Genomic DNA, 20,827 nt, shown 5'->3' with positions numbered 1-20,827 from the left:
TTCAATGTAGTAGTGTTGATTAACAGTCTGACCACTCAGAACTCATTTAATCATTACAATTCCATTAATATTGAAGAAGACAATTGAGAAAATTTTGATTTTGTCATGTGTGCTTTGTCCCTTCCCCCTGAAAACCTCTTATGCCATTCAAACACACATGCACGAGACAAAGTGCCATCTCTATAAGCATCAGTTTTGGGGGTCTGATTAATATGATATTTTTATTGCACATGCCTGAAGAGGAGAACTCGAAGCACCGAAGAAATGTGGGGGGCAGAGGTAGCTCCACAAGTTAAGATTTAAAATGTTTCCGTGGCTGATTTCTTCAGTTTCACAAGAAACTTGATGTTGATTCACTGTTTGGGTTTTTTTTTTGTTTTTACATTAGACATAATTTTAGGCAGAATGCAGTTTCACATGTTCACTCAATGACACAGTACTCCCAAATGGTGCGATCGGTTAAGTCGAAACTGGCCGCATGGATAGAGGAGATGTGTGGGATGACATCACCAAAACAATTGCTGCCAACTCCACTCTTTTTTCAAGCTACACACTTAACTTTGTTTTTTTGGGGGGGGGGCTGTGTCGCATCTTGTATTTTTTTTATTTCAAATACATTGAGACAATATAAAAGTACACAGATTTCCATGCCACCCAAGAGGTACTGTGTGAGCTCGTTACCATACTGGTTCCCTAAAACTAACATTTTTACATAGCTACTTTTTTGATAATTGTCATCTCTGGATATAACAAGAAAATTATATCAGCTAGTTGAAATAAAAATTATTAAGGCCTATAATAGAAACTATTTTACAAGGCTTTAAACAGCCAATCTTGAAGCTAATTACCATCAAGTGTTAATAAAAATAATGAGACAATTAAGACCAATTTTTTGAGGGATATACCTTTTGGAATAAAATTTTATAAATACTTAAATTAAGGTTTAAAGTAAGAAAAATATGGAAATTTAAACTAGATGCATCCTTCGAATTTATAAGTTACTACAATAAAATATTATACAAAAAAAGCTCAGGGCACAGGATTAAAAAAATGAAATATAAAAGTACTACCTGCATAAGTTTGATGCCACACCAATATACCAGGAAACAAAAATTAAATACAGTCAAAAGTCGTTAATCCGGACTCGTCAGTACTTCAGCAATTCCAGATTATAGATCGTCAGTTTAAATCTGCTAAGATGCCATGCAGAAATTATAAAATTAAAAATATGAAACCGTAATTTATGAAATAAAGAACAATTATGATCTAAAGGGTATCAAAATTTACCAAAAAAAAGCTTAATATTTATTTGTTTACTTTATTAAACATTTCTTTCAATGTAAGTTGTTTAAGTTGCTTCGTTTTTTATGTGATAATACATTCTCTTTAATTCTATAAACAGATATAATTTCTTGTTCAGTTACAAAGTTCCGCTGTTCAAGTCCTATAATTGCTGTGTCGAGAATACGGACTAATTTGTCAATCGAAATTTTTTCGTTTTCAATAACCTCTGTTACTTTCTTCGCTATCGGAAGCGAATTATAATGACGAGGAATTTGATTTAAATCATATCAAAGACGGAGTACATCGAGATGAAATACTACATTTAGTAAGGAATTATAAGCCAAATAAAATAAAAACATCTGCCCTGAAGATAAGTATAGTGCTGACAGATCAACTTCCAATTCATAGCACGCCGCGGCGTTAAAGATAAACAAAGGATATGCTTTTATCCATTTTTTGCAGCAATTCCACTTTTTGTTTAATGGACTTCAAAACATACTTTCGCTTTGTAGATCTTTTACAAATTAGTAAATATATGTCAGAAATTCTATTTGACATAATCGAAAGTTCAAGCTTACTTTTATAAAATTGCTCTAACAGTCTGAAAAAAATAAGCCGAATCCAATTCGAAGATTAAGGAACAACGCAATCTGCAACATTAACTGAATTGGATAATTTTAGCTTAGCTTATACTGTCAGTTATATATTAAACGCGCATTCATAAACGTATTTATTTGAGGTCCGAATTAACGACTTTTGACTGTATTAAATATTATTTAATATTAAAAAATTATGTATTTAGCAGTTCCCACATTTTAGATTTTTCACAAATCTATCTACCTAAATTTGTAAAAATATAAACATCCTCAAGTCACATGAATTGAAATTTTCTGCTAATCTGATAGGCAATATTACACATGAACACTCCACAATTCATGTCATTGTTATAAATAGTATGACTGGGAAGCAAATAACATCAATGGTCACATATGTCTAAATTATTATTACGGACATATTGCCACAAATGAATTAATGAATACACAGAATTTTGAACAGCATTAAAACCAAGTGGATCATAAACTGAAACATTTTATCTTTAATCTTTGCAACAGGCAAAACCCAATGATTATTATCGATAAGAGCTGGAATAAAAAAAAGAAATCAAACGATGCAAACTCATCTTTTTTTTCCCCCAAACATTATTTTTTGTTTTATTGCCTGAATGAAAAAAAATACGTATGGTGACATTTGGCTGCTTTGAAAGAAGAATTACCAAGAATGGTGAAAAAAAAAAAAGCATCAATAATATTGTCACTAAGCCATCCAAGCTGAAAAATATTATTTACAGCCTTTAGAGCTAAAATTTCTTCATTTGAAATACAAGGAACCAGAGATATTACATCAAGAAATGTTAGAAGAGTTTCCACACCTTGTAGAACACATTTTGAAATATCAGCTACATTAAGCTCAGAGGTGACATATTTAAATCACTATCCTTAACATTAGTTATGGTATCCTCAGATTACAGGCATAGCTAGGGTTTCAAGCACCCGGGACAACTGAAGACTTTGCACTCCCTTCTGTGTGCCAAGAATGGAAAACATTTCATTCTTAAATTTTTTAACATCAATTTAGCATCTCCTGAATCCTGCCCCTGGGGACGGATTTTCCCCCTTGCTATGCCAAGTGCAGTATTTACATATAAGCTATACTAGCTATAGCTTAGGGTCCCCACTTTCTTGGGGACCCCAAAAATTAAAATATAGTACTATAACAGACTTATATAAAGGGACCCATATTTTAACTAGCTTAAGGCCTCATTAAATCTAAATCCGGTTCGGGCTACGCCAATGCCATGATTTATCATCATCCACATTATAGTTATTTGATAATCCTGCTAATCTTTGGAATATGGTAATAGGTAGTTTGGCGACATTTTGGTAAGGCAATAGGACTTTAGCAGTATACATGGATAAAGTCAAGAGTGTGCGCAATGCCATTTTTGTGCAATTCTGGGATTTTTTTTTAAGAGAAAATAGGTCAATGTGTACATAGATGATACCGTGTATGTGCAATTCTTAAAAACGCAGCAAGCAGGGGCGATTCTGCACATTGTCCCAATTTCACACCTAATCTTCGTCATGATTAAGCACTTTTGTTCCATAAAAGTTTAGCATAAGCGTAATTCGACTAGCAGATTGTTGGAAAAAAAAAATGTCGGCTAATCTTTAGAATATGGTAACAGGTAGTTTGGCAACATTTTGGTACGGCGATAAAGGTTACTAGCTAGGACTTTAACAATAATCTGAGAAGTACACAGTTCGAATCACAGATTATTTTGTCTCAGAGAAATGAGAGATTGAGACATGTAATGTGACATTTTCCGGAAAATTCTGATCGTGATTTTAGCTAATAAGCACTTAGAAACAATTTCGCTGCTAAAGTGCAGAATCGCCCACTTATTTGTTTGGCGCTTTTTACAAGAGTAAGAAAAATTGGATTTTTGTCAATTTTCTTTGAATTTTAAGTGAAAATAGGTCGATGTGTACACAGATAAAGTCAAGAGTGTGCGCAATGCCATTTTTGTGCAATTCTAGGATATTTTTTTTAAGGGAAAATAGGTCGACGTGTACATGGATACCGTGTATGTGCAATTCTTAAAAACGCGGCAAGCAGGCACTCTCAATTTCGCACCTAATCTTCATCGTAATTAAGCATTTTTTTTCCATAAAAGTTCTAGTATAAGCGTAATTCGGCTAGCAGATTGTTGGAAAAAATGTTAAGAGAAAAAAAAAAAAAATGCCTTTAGTTCGTGAAAACAAAATGGCGTCCAAAACAAAACTAGCAGGTTGCTGTAGCAGGGTTGGTTGCCAAATTTTCGCCAAAAAATCGCCAAATTACCATAATGTAAAGATTCACCAATATGTCTTTACTTCGTGAAAACAAAATAGCGTCCAAAAAAACTGCCAGGTTGCTGTAGCAGGGTTGGTCGCCAAATTTTAGCCAAAAAATCGCCAAGTTACCATAATCCAAAGATTAACCGATAATCCTAACAAATCTTCCTCAACACCTTTTTTTTATTACGAATATTAGGATAATCTAGAATTTTGTGTTTTATGCCTTTCGTAGAAGTTGTACAAAACAGAGTTTGATGTGATAATTTTAAGTTTGTAGCAACCTGAATAAATGGCATTTTATCAGAAAAAAATCTTTCAAATGGTTTGACTTTATTGCAGTTTACAATTAAAAACTATACCTTTTAAATACTTTGTTATACTAGGTATTAATTTCTTTTGGCCTGTCAGATGTGGCAACATTACTAATAATTCAGACATTAAAGGGAAGCACTTCTGCAGAGAAACTGGTAAATGTAAACATCACCAACTTTGGCGATAATAGTTCAAACTTGATAACCCATCGGATTTATCCTATTCGCTTGTTCGAAGTGTGCAACCATTCCTCTTGCGTTTATTTTGTTGAATTAACACTGTCGTTGTTTGCATTTGCAGATTTATATTATTCTTCTCTTATTTATTATAATTTTTTCTGAATTTTTAACAACAAATAGATAGAAATATTTTCGTAGATAGATGCCAGTTCTCAGTTCGGGATGAAAGGAGGGGGAATGCTAATTTGTAACACGGCTGTTCACGTTGTGTTCTTAATGAGGTTTCCAAAGTCTAAAATAATTTGATTTCGTAGACCGTAAAAATGTGCATGTGCATTTTAAATAATTAAGTAATGCTTTTATTTTTATTATTGGTTATTGTCATCTAAAATTATAAGAATAAATCAATTTTTATGGCGTAAAATTTTAACAAGATAATATATTGTTAATGCTTTTCTAACAATAACCTTTCAGAGGATGGCAGGTGTGACATAAATAGATGATTAAATTGAAATAAAAAAATATTATTGATTATCTAAGATGATAGAATAGTTTGATGCATCACCATGGTCATCAAAATTAGCAAACCACTGCTGGTGTAAGGAATATATTGTTTCTGTGTTAACTGGAATTTAAGACAAATTTTTTTCATATATCACGTTTAACAGGTTAATTTCAGTATATTAATACTAATTTATATTTTTTAATGAATTTTTATTTCCGTTATAAATGCTTATATATTGTCTTATGCTTAAGAATATATTCCTTTCTGTGCTAACTTGAATCTAATACAAATTTATTTTACTACCATATGCTTAATATATTGTTTTATCTGCTAACTTGAATTTAATGCACTAAAAATCACGTTTACGGCTCGGCTCATCGTGGATGAACCGCGAGCTTGGCGAGTAAGAATGCAACGGCGCCAACGGGTTCTCTGCGGATGAAAACCCCATTAAAGTCCTGCATTTTAAATAATTAAGTAATGCTTTATTGTGTTATTTTAATGCCTCCCAAGTGTTAATTTTATGTTTGGTGTTACTTACAACAATATCTAAAATAGCATTAGATTTTTTAATCGATCTTAGAGGGGAGGAGTTTTCAGTTTTAAGGATATCTGTCACAATTACGGATGGACTTGGCTGCCTGCATATAACTGAATGTATTTTATGCATGTGTGAATGTATTTTATGCACTGAGTGCTGAAGTCTGGACAGTTACAATTATATAAATGATGACACAGATTTTTAGACAGGAGAGGTTAATACACTTTGAATAACAATGATCTCTTTCTGGACATAGTTCATGCAAATGCTTAGCTATATATAGAATATTATCTGTTTGTCTGTGATTTTTTAGTCCACAAACAAGGATGTGTTTCTGTTACATTGCTATCAGATATTTTTATTCCAGATTATTGTCACTTATTATAAGTTGGCGGGCAGATGCTCTCTTCACAGTTAATTTCAATTTTATACTTATGAGCCATATAACTAACTCTTTTTCAATTTTTAAAAGCACATCAATTAATTATCCAAGCATCTGTTAAATTTACATTTTAAGTACACTGCTCAAAAAAAAAAAAAAATGGGACAGTGCTGTATCTCCCGTTCTACTGGGGCGATTCACGAAATTCAAATTGCATTCTTCATGTCTCGAAAGCGCGACTTAGGATATATATTAGATTTATATATAGCACTAATCTAACATAGGTATTTTGACACAAAATCGGACTTTTTCTGAAATAACATACCAATTTTTTTACATATTTCGATTCTACGACTCAAATTATGCCAGAATACCAAGTTTTGTAAAAATCGTACGAGTAGTTTTTTAAATATTAGCTCTCAAAATTTTAGCTCCTCAATGTTAATTGAATTTGGCAAATATTTATTTATATCTCTTTTTTTATTAAACTTTTTTGATTTTTTCTCTCACATTTCGAAATTTAGGTTCATTCCAAGTAAAATTTACCCATTTTTTTGTGTTTTATTTTTTAAATTTCTATTTTTAAATAATTTTTATAAATTTTTCGAAAAAAATTTTGAATTATAACCTATAAAATTTTTACCATCATCTTAAAGTAGGTATATTTTTAAGCATATCTGCAAAAATTTAGACTTTTTTATTCAAAATTTTCTAAGATATACACAAATTTACATATTTTCGCGTTTTGAAATTTGGCAAGTTTTTTTTTGAGCGATAATAATGCCAAATGTGGTCTATGGTTTTTTGTTACACTGTAATGCCACAGCTATTTTTAACCTTAAGTTTCAAGTAAAATTTTATGAAGAATTAATTATATGACATTTTTTCCCTCAATGATGCATAATAAATATTTATTAATACTATATGAAAAGCTATTTTTTTAAATAAATTTTTTAATATTTTTTTTTATTTCGCTCTATCTCTTTTTTTTTTTTTTTTTTAAATAAGAGTAAATTTTTACCTTCGGCTTTTTAACGTCTGCTACTTTACTTCGTTTAAATCGAATTGTCTAAAACTGAGAATTTTCGTTTGATGTTTATTTGAATTTTATGACATTAACTGCACAATTTATTTCTAAACAAAATGATGCTTTTGAAGTGGCTGAAAGAGCGGCTGGTACTATCATCCATATTTTTAAAGCACAGTATATTTTTATAGAAACATAAGATTTAGAATAATCATTTTTATAAAAGTCAAATTATGATATAAATATACAACCCTCTAGAGACTGAATTAATGGAAGTTCAATGGTTATGTAGAAATGATCTGCAGCTACTTAATCGCTGGATAAGTCAGCAGATTCCGTGGACAAGTAAGAATAATTATATAAACGACACCCAACATTCTGAATTCAATTAACAACGAGGATACGATGTTTATTAAATGAATTCAAGAAGTTTTAAAACATAAAAAATCAACTCATTTTTTATTCTAAAATGTATTTTTGTGCGTAGCGTATTTTCATTATTCTAATTTAAAATTATAATAATTCTTAAAATTCTAATTTAGAATGTAATTGTCAAGAACTGATTCCTAATCATCAGTAATATAATAAGTAATTATTACGGTTATTAATAAATCCTTCTTATAAAGTAATTGCAAATATTTCAAAAAACTTTCTGTCTGAATGCAAATATTTTTAATTTTATATTTATCAAGATTGCACACGATATTATTTATTTGCACTTCAATTCTTAATGCCAGTTCTAGTAGAAGTTACAAATCAATTACATTTAATTAAGGATTGGATTAGATTATCTAATTATGGCAAAGCACACGAGGGCTATCTGCCTAAAGGGAGGGATGCCTTCGGGGAGGACTTTCTAAGGGAAACTGGCTCGTATACACGTTACACATCGGGAAAACCACGAAAACACCCATGCAACCAGCCTGTTCGCGTGATTCAAACCTCGGACCGAACTACCTGTGATCAGCGTCTTTACCGCTCGGCCGTTTATGAAATGAAAGGCGATAACTTTATTTAAAATTATTGTAAGAAATACCAAAATGTTTCGAAAAGTTGGATACTTTTTAATATACTTTCAGAATGCTTAAAGAAAAAGAGAAGAAAAATAAATTTTTTCGTAAAATTTAGTATTTGTATTTTTTAAATTTAAAACTTTTCAATGTTATGATATTTGATTCTTGCGATTTCAAAAATAAAATATTTGACTAAAATATGAATAACATTTTAAGAAACTTAATGTAGGATAAAATTGTGTAAAGCAATGGGCACAATGATAAAACTGTTTAAAGCAGTGTATGCAAGTCATCCTAAGTTAAAATGTCGGTTATACATCTCTCTTATTTATATATATCTTTTCTGAACGGAACATTGAAAGGCGTGTAAAACTGTGCTTTACTGTATTTTCTCTTTTAATATAGTATGCAGTTTTCAAACTCATCGTAGTCTGGGTTGCAAAGTATTCTTCCGAAAGAAACGCAGTTCAAATAAATAAAATCAAATTCTGGAAAATTGAAATTAATAAATATATTTAAAATGCTCAGTTTGAAGGAATAAATAGAAAATTTTAAAACAATTATCTGAAGAGACAATTCAACACAAACAATTAAAATAAAAGTATAAAAATTTAAAAATTTCCTAAAATAATAACTATGACGAAAAATATATATAAAGAAAACTATTTGAAAAAAATAAACGCTGCACCTTTATTTACGCAGTTCAAATAGGTAAATAGAAATTTTTAAAACAGTTATTCGAAAAAGACCATGCAACTTAAACAATTAAAATGGAATTCGAAAAAGAAAAAATTACTTAAAATAATAAGTTATAATTAAAAATATAATATAAGGAATATTATTTGGAAAAAAGGAATGATGGTGACTTTTTTTCCTCTCACGGGAAAGGAAACTAGGTTGCCATATATTATGAAGTTCGCCAAGTGAACTATTCTTGGCGCAAACTGAAAGAAAAGTGTGAACATAAATTTGTTAATTTCTCCATAAATTTCGCTCCAAATTTTACAAAATTTTATATTTAGGCGTAATTTGAGTCGTAGAATCGAAATATGTAAAAAAATTGGTATGTTTTTTAAGAAAAAGTCTGATTTTGTGTCAAAATACTTATGTTAGAATAGTGCTATATATAAATCTAATATATATCCTAAGTCGCGCTTTCGAGACATGAAGAACGCAATTTGAATTTTGTCAATCGGCCCAGTAGATCGGGAGATATAGGACTGTCCCATTTTTTTTTTTTTTTTTTTTTTTTTTTTTGGAGCAGTGTACATAGTTTTTAATTTATCGTGAAATGACTCGCAATACATGTTGGTATCAGTGGACGTATGAGGGAAGTTTCTGTATGCCAATGACCACAGATTTGCTCGGCAATAATAATATTCCTTAAAAATAATTTTAAAATGATCGTGCAACAGTTCGAAACTTTGGAGGAAATTATCCATCATGAAATAAATAAAGAATTAGTTTCTTCAAGCAATATTACTAAATTCAAATAAATTTCAACCCTTGATTTGAAACCATTAGAATTAAATTACGTTGCCATACACTATGTACATATCATTTACATAGTATATGTTTAATATCTGGACCAAATGCTTTGTGATATGCAGGATGCATAGTTTTTATCATCTGTCATTAAACAATTAGTATTAAGCTCAGATATTGCACTTTTGATACTAAGAAATAAATTGTACATAGTAACCCTGATCTAACTAGTTTGAAACAAAATGCATCACATGCTAACTACTACCAAATTCATCTGTGACAATTAAATTCAGGAAATCATACTTATTTGCTTTGTGAGTAGAATCAATACATAAAAGTTCTGCTACAACATCATGTTTTTCTTTTTGTTCCTTTGCCTGAAATCTTATTGCAAAAGACTTATTTGCATAAGGCAGTGTGTTAAGGCCTTTTGAACCACACAATATTGGTTTTCCCTGAGGTTTGTAAATAAGAATAGGCTGATATGATTCCAGCCTAAATTTCTCATTATGGCAGCAACAGAAAGTGAATCATCCCCTAAGAAATGACGTCATTACCCGCTTTACATAGTAATTTATAGTTCTATGAAAGGTGTCAACCTTTCAATCTTAGCCAGTGGAAAGCAATGAAACTCATCTTCATACACAAGTGGATTCGCAGACAAATATTTTTTTTAATATTTAATCATAGAGTCCGCGATTACGAGTATTTTCATCTTTTCAGACAGCGTAGACATATACATAACTATAATAAGATGGTTAATACAGAAAATACCAGCACTAATACTATGTATTTAGCTACTTCGGATGGCTTCTTTGGAATCTGAAATCGTATGTTTAGATTCTGGTATCTATTACAAAGAGTACTTGCCAGTAATTATTATGCAATCACGTAATTTTTAATTTAGATAAAAGGTGCCCCAAATTTGCACCCCATCCTGGAGACGAAAAAATGTCAAAAGTGGCAAAGCCATGAGTTTGAGCATGAGTTGAGTAGAAACACTCTGCTCTATCAGTAGTCCATGTTGAATCGTAGGAGCCAGTCCAGTGGGAGGTCACCCTCCCAAGAGACGCTGCTGTAAAACAGGAACCCTGTGAAGAAAAAAATGAGAAAATTTTTGAGAAATGAAATAAAGTCTTTTATTTTCATCAGTTCATGAGGGAATTTTCTATCTAGTCTTCTTCCTCTGCTACTTTCATTATATACATTGCTGTTCTGAAGCCTACTAAAATTTTTCTGCTAGGGTCTTAGCTCTTCTAATTTTCTCAATGTACTTAAGAAATCTTGAATCTTTTCATCCTTTAGCCAATTCATGGCTTCGTTAACTTTTTTTGAAAATAATGGTTATTTTTCTTTTTACTTTCTCAGTGAATACTTTCTTTACTTCTACATCTGCTGCTTAAGTGAACTGGGGGAATTTTTCCATCTTTTTCACAAATTCTTTTTGTTTCTGAGAGGCTGGTTTCTTCTCAAATGGATTCTTTGCCAAAACGGTATTACTACTTATACTTACAAAAATTACATTTGGCTTCATTGTTCAATTTTGGCGCAAAATACGGTAACCTAATAGTATTTGTTACGAAGATCACAGAAAATATATAAATCAAATATATTTAAAACAGTTCGTTCAGTTGCGGGCCTGCCTCTACCCGAGGCTGGGTGCATTATGAATAAAAACAAAAAAAATTCTTAATAAGTCATTCTTTATTTCCATCAAAGCAGTATCACTCTTCCGAGATCAGCTTTCGTTCCGTCTACAAGTAAAACATTCGAAACACTCAGCACGCAGGCTGACGTCACAAACAGCAGCGCCTCGCGCCGGGTATTACTTCAATTCATTTCACAACATCCTCCCCCCCTTTGAGACTCAGGTTGAGTCTCAAACTCATAACAAACATTATTTAAAAGATCAAGTCTTTTTGGAACTTTTACAAGTCGTCCAGAGGAGGAATATTGTTGCATCACCATTTTATCAGGTGCAATACCCTTTTTTAACGTACACCCAGCACTAGAATTAGATTCCTCTGCACCCAGTTTCTTATCAGGAATTATGTTTCTATCATTGGACTGTATCTCCAGAGGAAAGATGCGTTGTATTGGTCGTATAACTATTCCATGCCGGGTCTTAAGTTTAACCGTACGAATCTTTCCATCACGTCCAGGGATCAATTCTGTAATTCGGGCTAAAGGCCAAAATAAACGTTTTCTGTTATCATCCCCCATCAGTACTATTTCTCCTACTACAGGTTCCCGAGATCGTTTTTCATTATGCTTTTGAACCAGTTGACTAAGGTATTCTTTTCTAAATCGTTGTCTCAGATCATTTAACAATTTAGTTCTATACTTTAATCTCTTATTAAGACTTGACGAATTTAATTCATCAAGATCTTCAACATTGGAATTTCTGTTCTCGATAAGAAACATGGCGGGTGTCAGAGGTACTAATTCTTGCGGATCTTCAGAAACATAAGTTAAGGGTCTAGAATTAATTATAGTTTCACAATCACAAATAATAGTATAAAGTTCTTCATATGATAACACTGATTTACCTAAAGTACGTTTCAGCAATTCTTTTACTGTACGAACCAACCTCTCCCACCAGCCACCCCACCAAGCTGCAGTAGGTGGAATAAATTTCCAGATTATCCTTTCAGTTCCTGTTTCCTTTAATACTTTAGCCCAATTTAGTTTTGATAAATCATTAGATGCACCCCGAAAATTTGTCCCGTTATCACTATAGATTATTCTAGGGCGTCCGCGCCTAGCAACAAATCGTCGAAGCGCCAGGAGAAACGCATCAGTAGAAAGAGAATTTACGAGTTCAAGGTGAATGGCACGGTACACAGCGCAGGTGAACAGCGCGATCCACACCTTCCCTCCATTTTTTAAAAACAGCGGTCCAGCCAAATCAATCCCTATGATTTCAAATGGCGCACAATCCGTAACTCGGTCTGGCGGCAAAGGTGTCGGTTCGCTTGACATGGCCTTAGTTTTAAATCTTTTACAAACGATACAGTTAAAGAGGACATTTTTAATGGCCTTTCTAGCTCTGACTATCCAAAATCTTTCTCGTAATATGCATTGCATCATCTGAAGACCAGCATGACAGTTCTTATTATGCACATTTCTGATTAATAACTTAGTGAAATCACATTTTTCTGGTAACAGTATTGGATACAGAAAAGATTCATAGTCATCTCTATTTAGTATTCTCGTTTTAACTCTTAGAATACCATCATCATCAATGAGCGTTTCAATAAAATTATAAGATTTCTTATCAGTCAGATAATAATTTTGAACCAAACGAATTAAATTTTTCTCAGAATTTTCAATTTCATACTGTGAAAGTTCAATGTTTCCATTCTTTTCAGAACCACCTTTACAATCATTTACAAATCTAAATATCCATGCAAATACTCTAATCATTTTATCATAATTGGATACACTGATTCGATGCCAAGGGTGTGCGTCTTTTGATAGATCAATATTCACTCTTTTTATCTTTTTTCTCTCCAATTCTACTTCTTCATGCAAATAAATAATCTCACCAGTGGGCCAGTTTTCAGGGCCTTCTCGTAACCACAAGGGGCCTTCCCACCATCTAGACCGAAGCATTTGCTTCGCAAAACATCCGCGCGACAACAAGTCGGCAATATTTAGTTTCCCTGGGATATGTCTCCATGAATGACCTCGCGTCAACTCTCGAATCTCTTTAACCCTATTTTCGACGAAAACGGACCAATTTCCTTGCTCTGTTATCCACCAAAGGGCAGTGGTTGAATCAGACCAGAAGGTAACTTTTAAATCGGGCAAACTGAGAGCTTTGATAATAGAATTTGCTAGAACCTATACAACAGGCCATTAATTCTAAGCGAGGAATGCTTAAAGATTTCAAAGGCGATACTCTAGACTTCGCCCGTACGAGATTTATTTTTACTTCAGAATTAAATATTGATCGAACAAAGACGCACGCTGCATACGCCCCCTTGCAAGCATCCACAAATACATGTAGTTCAGACGTGTCATTGATAAACAAGTATCGAGGCAAAGTAACATCTTTCAAAACATTAAGTTCTTTAAACCAGTTCAAAAATATTTTACATCATTCGGAGACAATTCATCATCCCATGCAATTTTCACTTTCCGCAATTTTTGCAACAACAGTTTTGGAAGCAATGTAGTTGGCGTTAATAAACCAATAGGATCAAAAATTGTCTGCACAATTGCCAAAATTGTCCTCTTTGTGATTTTTGTATCACAGGTCAATGTATCTGTGTCTGTGCAGCACCTCAGCGTATCATTATCCAAATTCCAAATTACCCCCAAAACGGAAGTATCCCCTGAATGTTTGTCAACATTTGTACCAGCCACATTGCTTTCAAAACCGCCCAAGTTAAAACATCCATTTGACATGATTAATTTGGAATGTTCAATAAACATAAACTGTTCATCAATACTAAAAACACTAGATAAACAATTATCCACATAAAATGACGATTTCAATTTTTGAGCAACTTCACTATATTGACGTGGACAGTTTTCTAATAGATGCATTATAGATGCGTTCAACAAGTAGGGGCTCGAAGAAACTCCAAACACAACTCTGCAATGCCTATAAATTAATTGCTCTTCATTGCATGGGAAAAAAAATCTGAGAAAATCTCTATCTTTAGATGCGACGGATAACATTAAAAAAGCCTTTTCAATATCGGCAGTAATACCAATCGGATACATTCTAAAACGATCTATAATATCAGGTATTAATTCAATAAGATTTATTCCTTTATACAAACATTCGTTCAAAGAGAGTCTCCCTTTCTCAGATGCAGAAGCGTCAAAAACAGGACGAATTTTCGTGGTTTCACTTCCTAATTTGATTACAGGCCTATGCGGCAAATAATGACATTCATTATTCAATTCGTTTTCTGGTACGCGTTCAATAATATTCAACCTTTCCCATTCTTTGAACGCATTTTGATAATCATCGAAAAATTTACTACATCTGAGTTTATAGATCATCTTTTGATACCTTTTCCAGGATAATTCTTTATTATCGGTTAAATGTGTCGTATCACATTTCCACGGAAGTTCTACTTCATATCTTCCATCTGGAAGAATTTTCATTTTGTTCTCAAATTCAGATAAATTAAAACTTTCATTCATTTTAACAGTTTCGTTTGGAGCGCATATTCTTATTTTTTCAAGTTCCCATACTCATTCAGAGGAATTCTCCTGACATGCATTGAAAATGTTTTCAAAATATTATCCTTTTCACCCGAATTTCGTTTGCCAAATACCGTCCACCCAAGTTTCGTTTCGACAGCCGTTACCCCGGACTGTAATTCAATAGAATTTCCCGTCAATAACTTTCCTATAACATCTGCTCCGATTAAAAGGTTAATTTCAATTTCTTTTCGCAATGGATCAGAAAATTCGATTTCTTTTTCTTTTAATTCATTCAAAATCTCTTTATCTTTAACCTTAGGAATAAAACCGCAAATCTTTTTTTCCGATAATGCCTCAAAACTACATGCGAATGTTCCTTTTAAATTGCTGACCTCGACCGAAAACACTTCATGCTGTTTAGGTTTCGTTTCGTCCCCCCCAAACAGTGCATGTATAACTGTCTCCTCCCGAAGTGGAGATGCTTTAAGCTGACTCATCATATTTTCACTAACGTAGCTACTTTGGCTTCCGCTATCAATTATGCAGCGAATAATTTTCTCGCGACCTTGACACCGAATTCGAACGCAAAGCGTTTGCAAAAATACAGTTTCGCTTCTGCTACAGTTAGAAAGAGAACTCTCTTTTGAAACATTTATCTGATCATTATTTTTTAGCTTTTGATTACACATTACATCAAAATGATTACAACTTTTGCAAATAGAACAACTTAACTTACCTTTGAAAGGACAAAATTTACTAATATGACTCGCTCTTTTCAGACAAGAAAAACAAGCACATTTTTTCAACAACAATTGTTGTTTTTCAGCTAAAGTCATTTTTTTTGCAGAGTAACATTTTTCACTAAAATGTTTCTTTTCACAAAAATTACAGTTCGGAACACTCTTACCTGAATTCTCAAGACTTACTAGAGCTGATGCTGTTACGGGATCATTTTGCTTTACCTGTTCGTGGTTATAATCTTTCTTTCGATGGTTCTGTTGGGAAGCGAAACCAGTTCTTGCGAGGAGAACCATCTCTTCCCCCTTAACTTCCTGTTTTAAGAAATTCATTAAATATTTCAAAGATCGATTCCCTTTAGTTTCAATGGAGTCGTGATTTCTGCTTCTTTCCCATGCCATCAGTACTTCTTCTGGTAAGCAACTTTCCACTAAGGGGATCAAAAAATCCCCATATTTTTCTTGGGTTCTTCCCAAACTTTCCAACGCTCGCAATTTTCCTTCTAGTTCATCATACAGGGAGGGTAGATCCGTTTTTGCTCTTCCGGTTACAGCGTTCTTCATCACTAGGCTTAACAAGTCTCTCACATAGATTTGCACAAGTAAATCTTCGCGTCCAAAGCGCTCTCTTAGTTGTTCGATGGCTTTAGGATAATTAGCTGCCGTTGCCGGGAAGCTAAGGACTATGCGTTCTGCTTTCGATTTGGGTTCCATGGCCTGCAATAAATACTGCATTTTATCTTCATCGGCGATACTTTTGTCATCGTGGATTTTCTGGAACTGACTCCAAAAAGTCAGGTAATCTTTAGCTTCACCACTGAATTTTTTAAGCTCAATTTTAGGCAATTTAAATTTCCTAGATTCGGAATTATTTGAAGGAGAGGAGGCTTGTATTTCCGCATCTATTTGAGCACACTGTTCTAGAAACTTATCTCGATAATTCTCCGCTTCTTGAAAATCATCACTAAATAATTTTTCTCCATCTTCAGTCAGTAGAATTTGCTGCGATAAAGCACTCTGGCATACGTCAAGTCTCTGGAATTTATCACAAAGTTGACACTTCAAAATCGAAAGTATTTTTAAATCTCTTACTTCTTTAGTTAATTCACTTTCGGTTTTTCTTGAGGTTTGCGTAAACGCAATTCTAAGTCCTTTTCTTTGGGCCTTTAAAGCGATCAAATCCATCTTCAAAGTATATTCAAAATCGAAATTCAATATCAAAAGTTCAATCGGAAAATTCTAATTCAAAGCACCCGTCCCACCGAGGGTACCACTATGTTACGAAGATCACAGAAAATATATAAATCAAATATATTTAAAACAGTTCGTTCAGTTGCCGGCCTGCCTCTACCCGAGGCTGGGTGCATTATGAATAAAGACAAAAAAATTCTTAATAAATCATTCTTTATTTCCATCAAAACAGTATCACTCTTCCGAGCTCAGCTTTCGTTCGTCCACACGCAAAACATTCGATAAAAAACTCAGCACGCAGGCTGACGTCACAAGCAGCAGCGCCTCGCGCCGGTTATTACTTCAGTTCATTTCACAACAGTATTGCTACAGGTTGCCACTAACTTCAGAAGTGTAAACCTCTCCGATTGTTTCCACAAAAAATATTGGTAAAAGCGCAGAATAGGCTGCATCAACAAAGTTCAGTATGAGGAGCTGCGTGACGTCATTAAATGGGTGGGACTAAGCTTATGACGTCACAATGTAGTCTCGCATTTACACTACGTGTACTTTCTATTTTCTCTTAAAAATAACAATAATAAATTGTTTATTATTGTAAATTAATATCAAATTCCTTACTTTTAATTTACATTTATAACATTTAAGTTTAGGCGTTACTGATAATAAGTATAATAAATCGTTTATAAAATTACCATGATACAGTGAGCGAATTCTACCAATTATTAAAACGATAAACAACGTCGCAGTCTCTAAGAATCTGTCTGATATCTGAGACCCGACGAAGGAGGCTTACCCGGATATTTACCGGCCTCAGGGCAAATACTCTCGACACACGAGTGCTATTGACGAATGAAGGGTTATTGTAATTGGCTATTTATCGCCGTACTGGTTATTTTTTGTTATCATACTTTTACGTATGTTGTAATTGCCATGTGAATGGGTTTGGGGAAGTTTTTATAAAATATTTACGACTCTTCTCTTTAGTGGTATAGTTTGTAGCAAGAACTTAAGATTATCATTATACATACGCGTGCATTAAAACTAATCAGTCTGCTCAAAAAATGCATTAGATATGTGATTTTACTCATGCATTATTTCTTCGTACATACACAAATAGAAATATATATTTCTGGCATATATGTATATAATATTTGGAGTGTGCAGTAGTTTTTAAAATGCATGAAATTTATGAAATGATATTGAAATCTGTGTTATATTTTATTATCTATTTAATGGAGAGATACTTATTTATTACTGATTTAATGGAGAGATACGTTTTATTATATTACGTTTTTATTGTCAAGTGGAGTAATCTTTGAAATATTATAAAAACTGTATAATGGATTGTTTTGCTAAGCAAGTTTTTTCCGAACATTACGCTCTGTTAACTCTTTGTTGAATATGTCCACTGTATTATGAAAAGAAACCTGACATTGTATTAAAAACATATTTCCCTAAAAGATTTAAGGAAGGCAATTATTATTCATTTTCTCAAATATTTGTTTTTATATATTATGTAATGAATGTGGAATATTTATGATTGCAACCTTTGAAATCAATCAAAAATAAATATTTAGGTCAAAAGAATTGTGTATGTAAAAAAACTTGTCCACATATATATTTTCATGTTAACAGAATTTGTTTTTATATATAATGAACAATTATGTGAGTTCATCAATGCAGAGATTCCTTATTGATTTCTACAATATTTGTCCTTGTAATCGTAAAACTGCATATTTGCAAAAAGTATAGATATATTTTCTTTGAAAATAAAAGTAAGACTGTTAAGTAGTGTCTTAGATATCAATTGTTTTATCTTTATTTAAAAATTAGGGCGTAATCAGCAAATTACTGAGAAAATTTAGATGACTAAAAACTAAAGAATTTTGAATGCAAGAATGTTAGATAATTTTAGATATAGATTTTATTGCTTATTACTATATTTAACTACACTTATTATTGCAGCTTATGTAAAATTTACTGTTTCTGTTTAAAAAGTTGTTCTTTTTTACATCCTTTCACTTTTATGAAGAAAGTTGGAAAGCAGAATTATGGTGCAACATTTATTTCATATAATGCCTGCTGAAAAGTAGGACCAATTATGATGTAACAGGAAAAACAAGGAAACCAACAGTTTTAAGGAAGTATCTGCAGATATCAATTTTAACAGCTAGTATCCTAAACATTAGTCAAAGTGTAACAAATTTTTAACTTTTTGACCCATTTGGGCACCTAAATTATAGACATAGTGATCTTATAGATTCAAATAATTAGATATTAATAAGTGGTCTTCAACCTGTCTCCTATATCTTGCACAACCAGATATTTCACAACTCACTTTACATTTTTGAGTTTTTAATTGTTGATCAGGTTTATGCGCGTTGTCAAATGGTTGTAACTGTCGTCCTAACACGCCTCATGCATATCACTTTTGGGAAAAAAACTGAAGATCTGGCAAGCAAAAGGGAGGTTGTAATATTAAACAGACATTCCTTGGAGGCGTTGGCCGCATGCAGCTGGCTGTTATCTTGCTCAAGGATGATCGCTGACAAATGCCATAGTTTTGGCAATACAGAAGTTGGCAGATCTTGTCCATAAATCATTGGGCTCTTAAAGTGCTGCGAAAGATCAGTACAAATTTGGTTATTATAGAATTTGGCTGCCTAGATAATAATGCCAGTATATACAGAGTTATGGTTGTTTTACGTTGACAAAGGGTACACAGCTCACTGTGACTTCTATGCTGAATTAAGGTAAGCCAATCTTCTTTCACGTATGAATCCCAAGCTAACGAAAATCATAATTCATCGCAGAACATGATCCAGTTCTAACCCGATACATTCGAAAATTATCAGCCGCAACACCAGAATAAACGTTGCTCTCAATGCCCCCTCTCCGGGGATCTACGTCGGAAAATCGGGAAGCTACTGTCTAAGATCTATACATAAGCAGTTTCGGCCACATATAATCAGTCTTTACAGGACTAGAACCTACGTTCATTCAGAGAATGTTTCAGGACCATATGGCATCATTCAGGACCTGCAGGGACCATATGACACCATTCAGAACCTGCACGGACCATATGGCACTGTCTTGTCTGCCTATTGACTGTAGGTCGCAACATGATTAGATATGAGGCGTTTTCATTGGGTCATTGGCTCTTCGGTCCTCTGGTGCACTTAGTAGATGGAACAACACATCAAATATAATCATTGAAACAGGACTGGTACCCAGCTGGAACTTTTATTGACTGAGCGTTATCTTTCGTCCAATGTTATATATATAAAGTCCGTAGGAGACCGCGTGAGTTACGTCCGCCTGAATGGTCTCCTGCAGATCTGAAGATTTTTTCTGAAAGTTAATCAAGGGCAGGAGCTCGTCTCCAGTGTTCTGTTCTGCTCTCCATGCCTAGGAGTTATGGATATTGCAACAGACGCCGAAAATTCAAACCACCTTTCCTTACAACACTGTTTTTTAAAACTACACGTCTAGAGTATGTAGGTAAGTGATGCTGAATGGTAGAAGCTTTCAACTAATTTGCAGTAACTCTTGCTATCCCACGATCCTTCCCAGAAACTGCCATTCTAGCTCTGCGTCTGTCCTTTTGGTGATTCTGAATGCCTTATTGTAATACTTAGTAACAATACAGTTCTAACTGTATTACACTCTTGTCAGAATTCTGGTTCTCAGGTCAGACGATGCATCAGTAAGATCAGTCCATTCCCACGAAAGTGGTAATGCAGTCACTGTCGAATTTATTCATTTGGATTATATTGAGTATTCGGATACATTCTCATTAGCTAATGCAAACAAAACTGTGAAATAAGTAGTCAAAGTTATAGAACGTTGACACGTTAGTCGATATGCTTAACTGAATAAACCTTGCTCAGGCAGTTTTAAGTAAGACAAGAGAAGGCTTATATAAGCACACTGTTTTTTCGGGAAATGAGCTTGTCCTCACCTACACTGCTGGCCATTAAAATTGCAACACCAGGAAGGAATGATGCGACGAACGGTAAAAGCACGTGAAAGGAAGAAGAGATTTGATATGCAAATGGATTAGAATTTAAGCGCATGCAAGGAGGGAGAAAAGACATCTGACGTATTG

At 33.3% G+C, this 20,827-nt stretch overlaps 1 protein-coding gene across 1 annotated transcript in view; it reads right to left on the bottom strand.

The window, feature by feature from the left end:
* LOC118193536 (uncharacterized) overlaps nucleotides 1-13,460 on the bottom strand; it is a 51,126-nt gene extending 37,666 nt beyond the window's left edge. The window contains exon 1 of the mRNA XM_085813580.1: nucleotides 10,496-13,460. Within this exon, the coding sequence (XP_085669706.1) occupies nucleotides 11,456-13,240 (1,785 nt within the window). The 5' untranslated portion in view covers nucleotides 13,241-13,460 and the 3' untranslated portion in view covers nucleotides 10,496-11,455. The remainder of the gene's footprint in view (nucleotides 1-10,495) is intronic.
* Nucleotides 13,461-20,827: the final 7,367 nt, after the last annotated feature.

This window comes from Stegodyphus dumicola, chromosome 3, assembly GCF_044657685.1.
Source record: "Stegodyphus dumicola isolate Sdum_Otavi_A_Nest chromosome 3, ASM4465768v1".
Lineage (NCBI taxonomy): Eukaryota > Metazoa > Arthropoda > Arachnida > Araneae > Eresidae > Stegodyphus > Stegodyphus dumicola.
The sequence above is the reverse complement of the archived record's forward strand: the minus strand, read 5'-3'. Positions and strand labels throughout refer to the sequence as shown.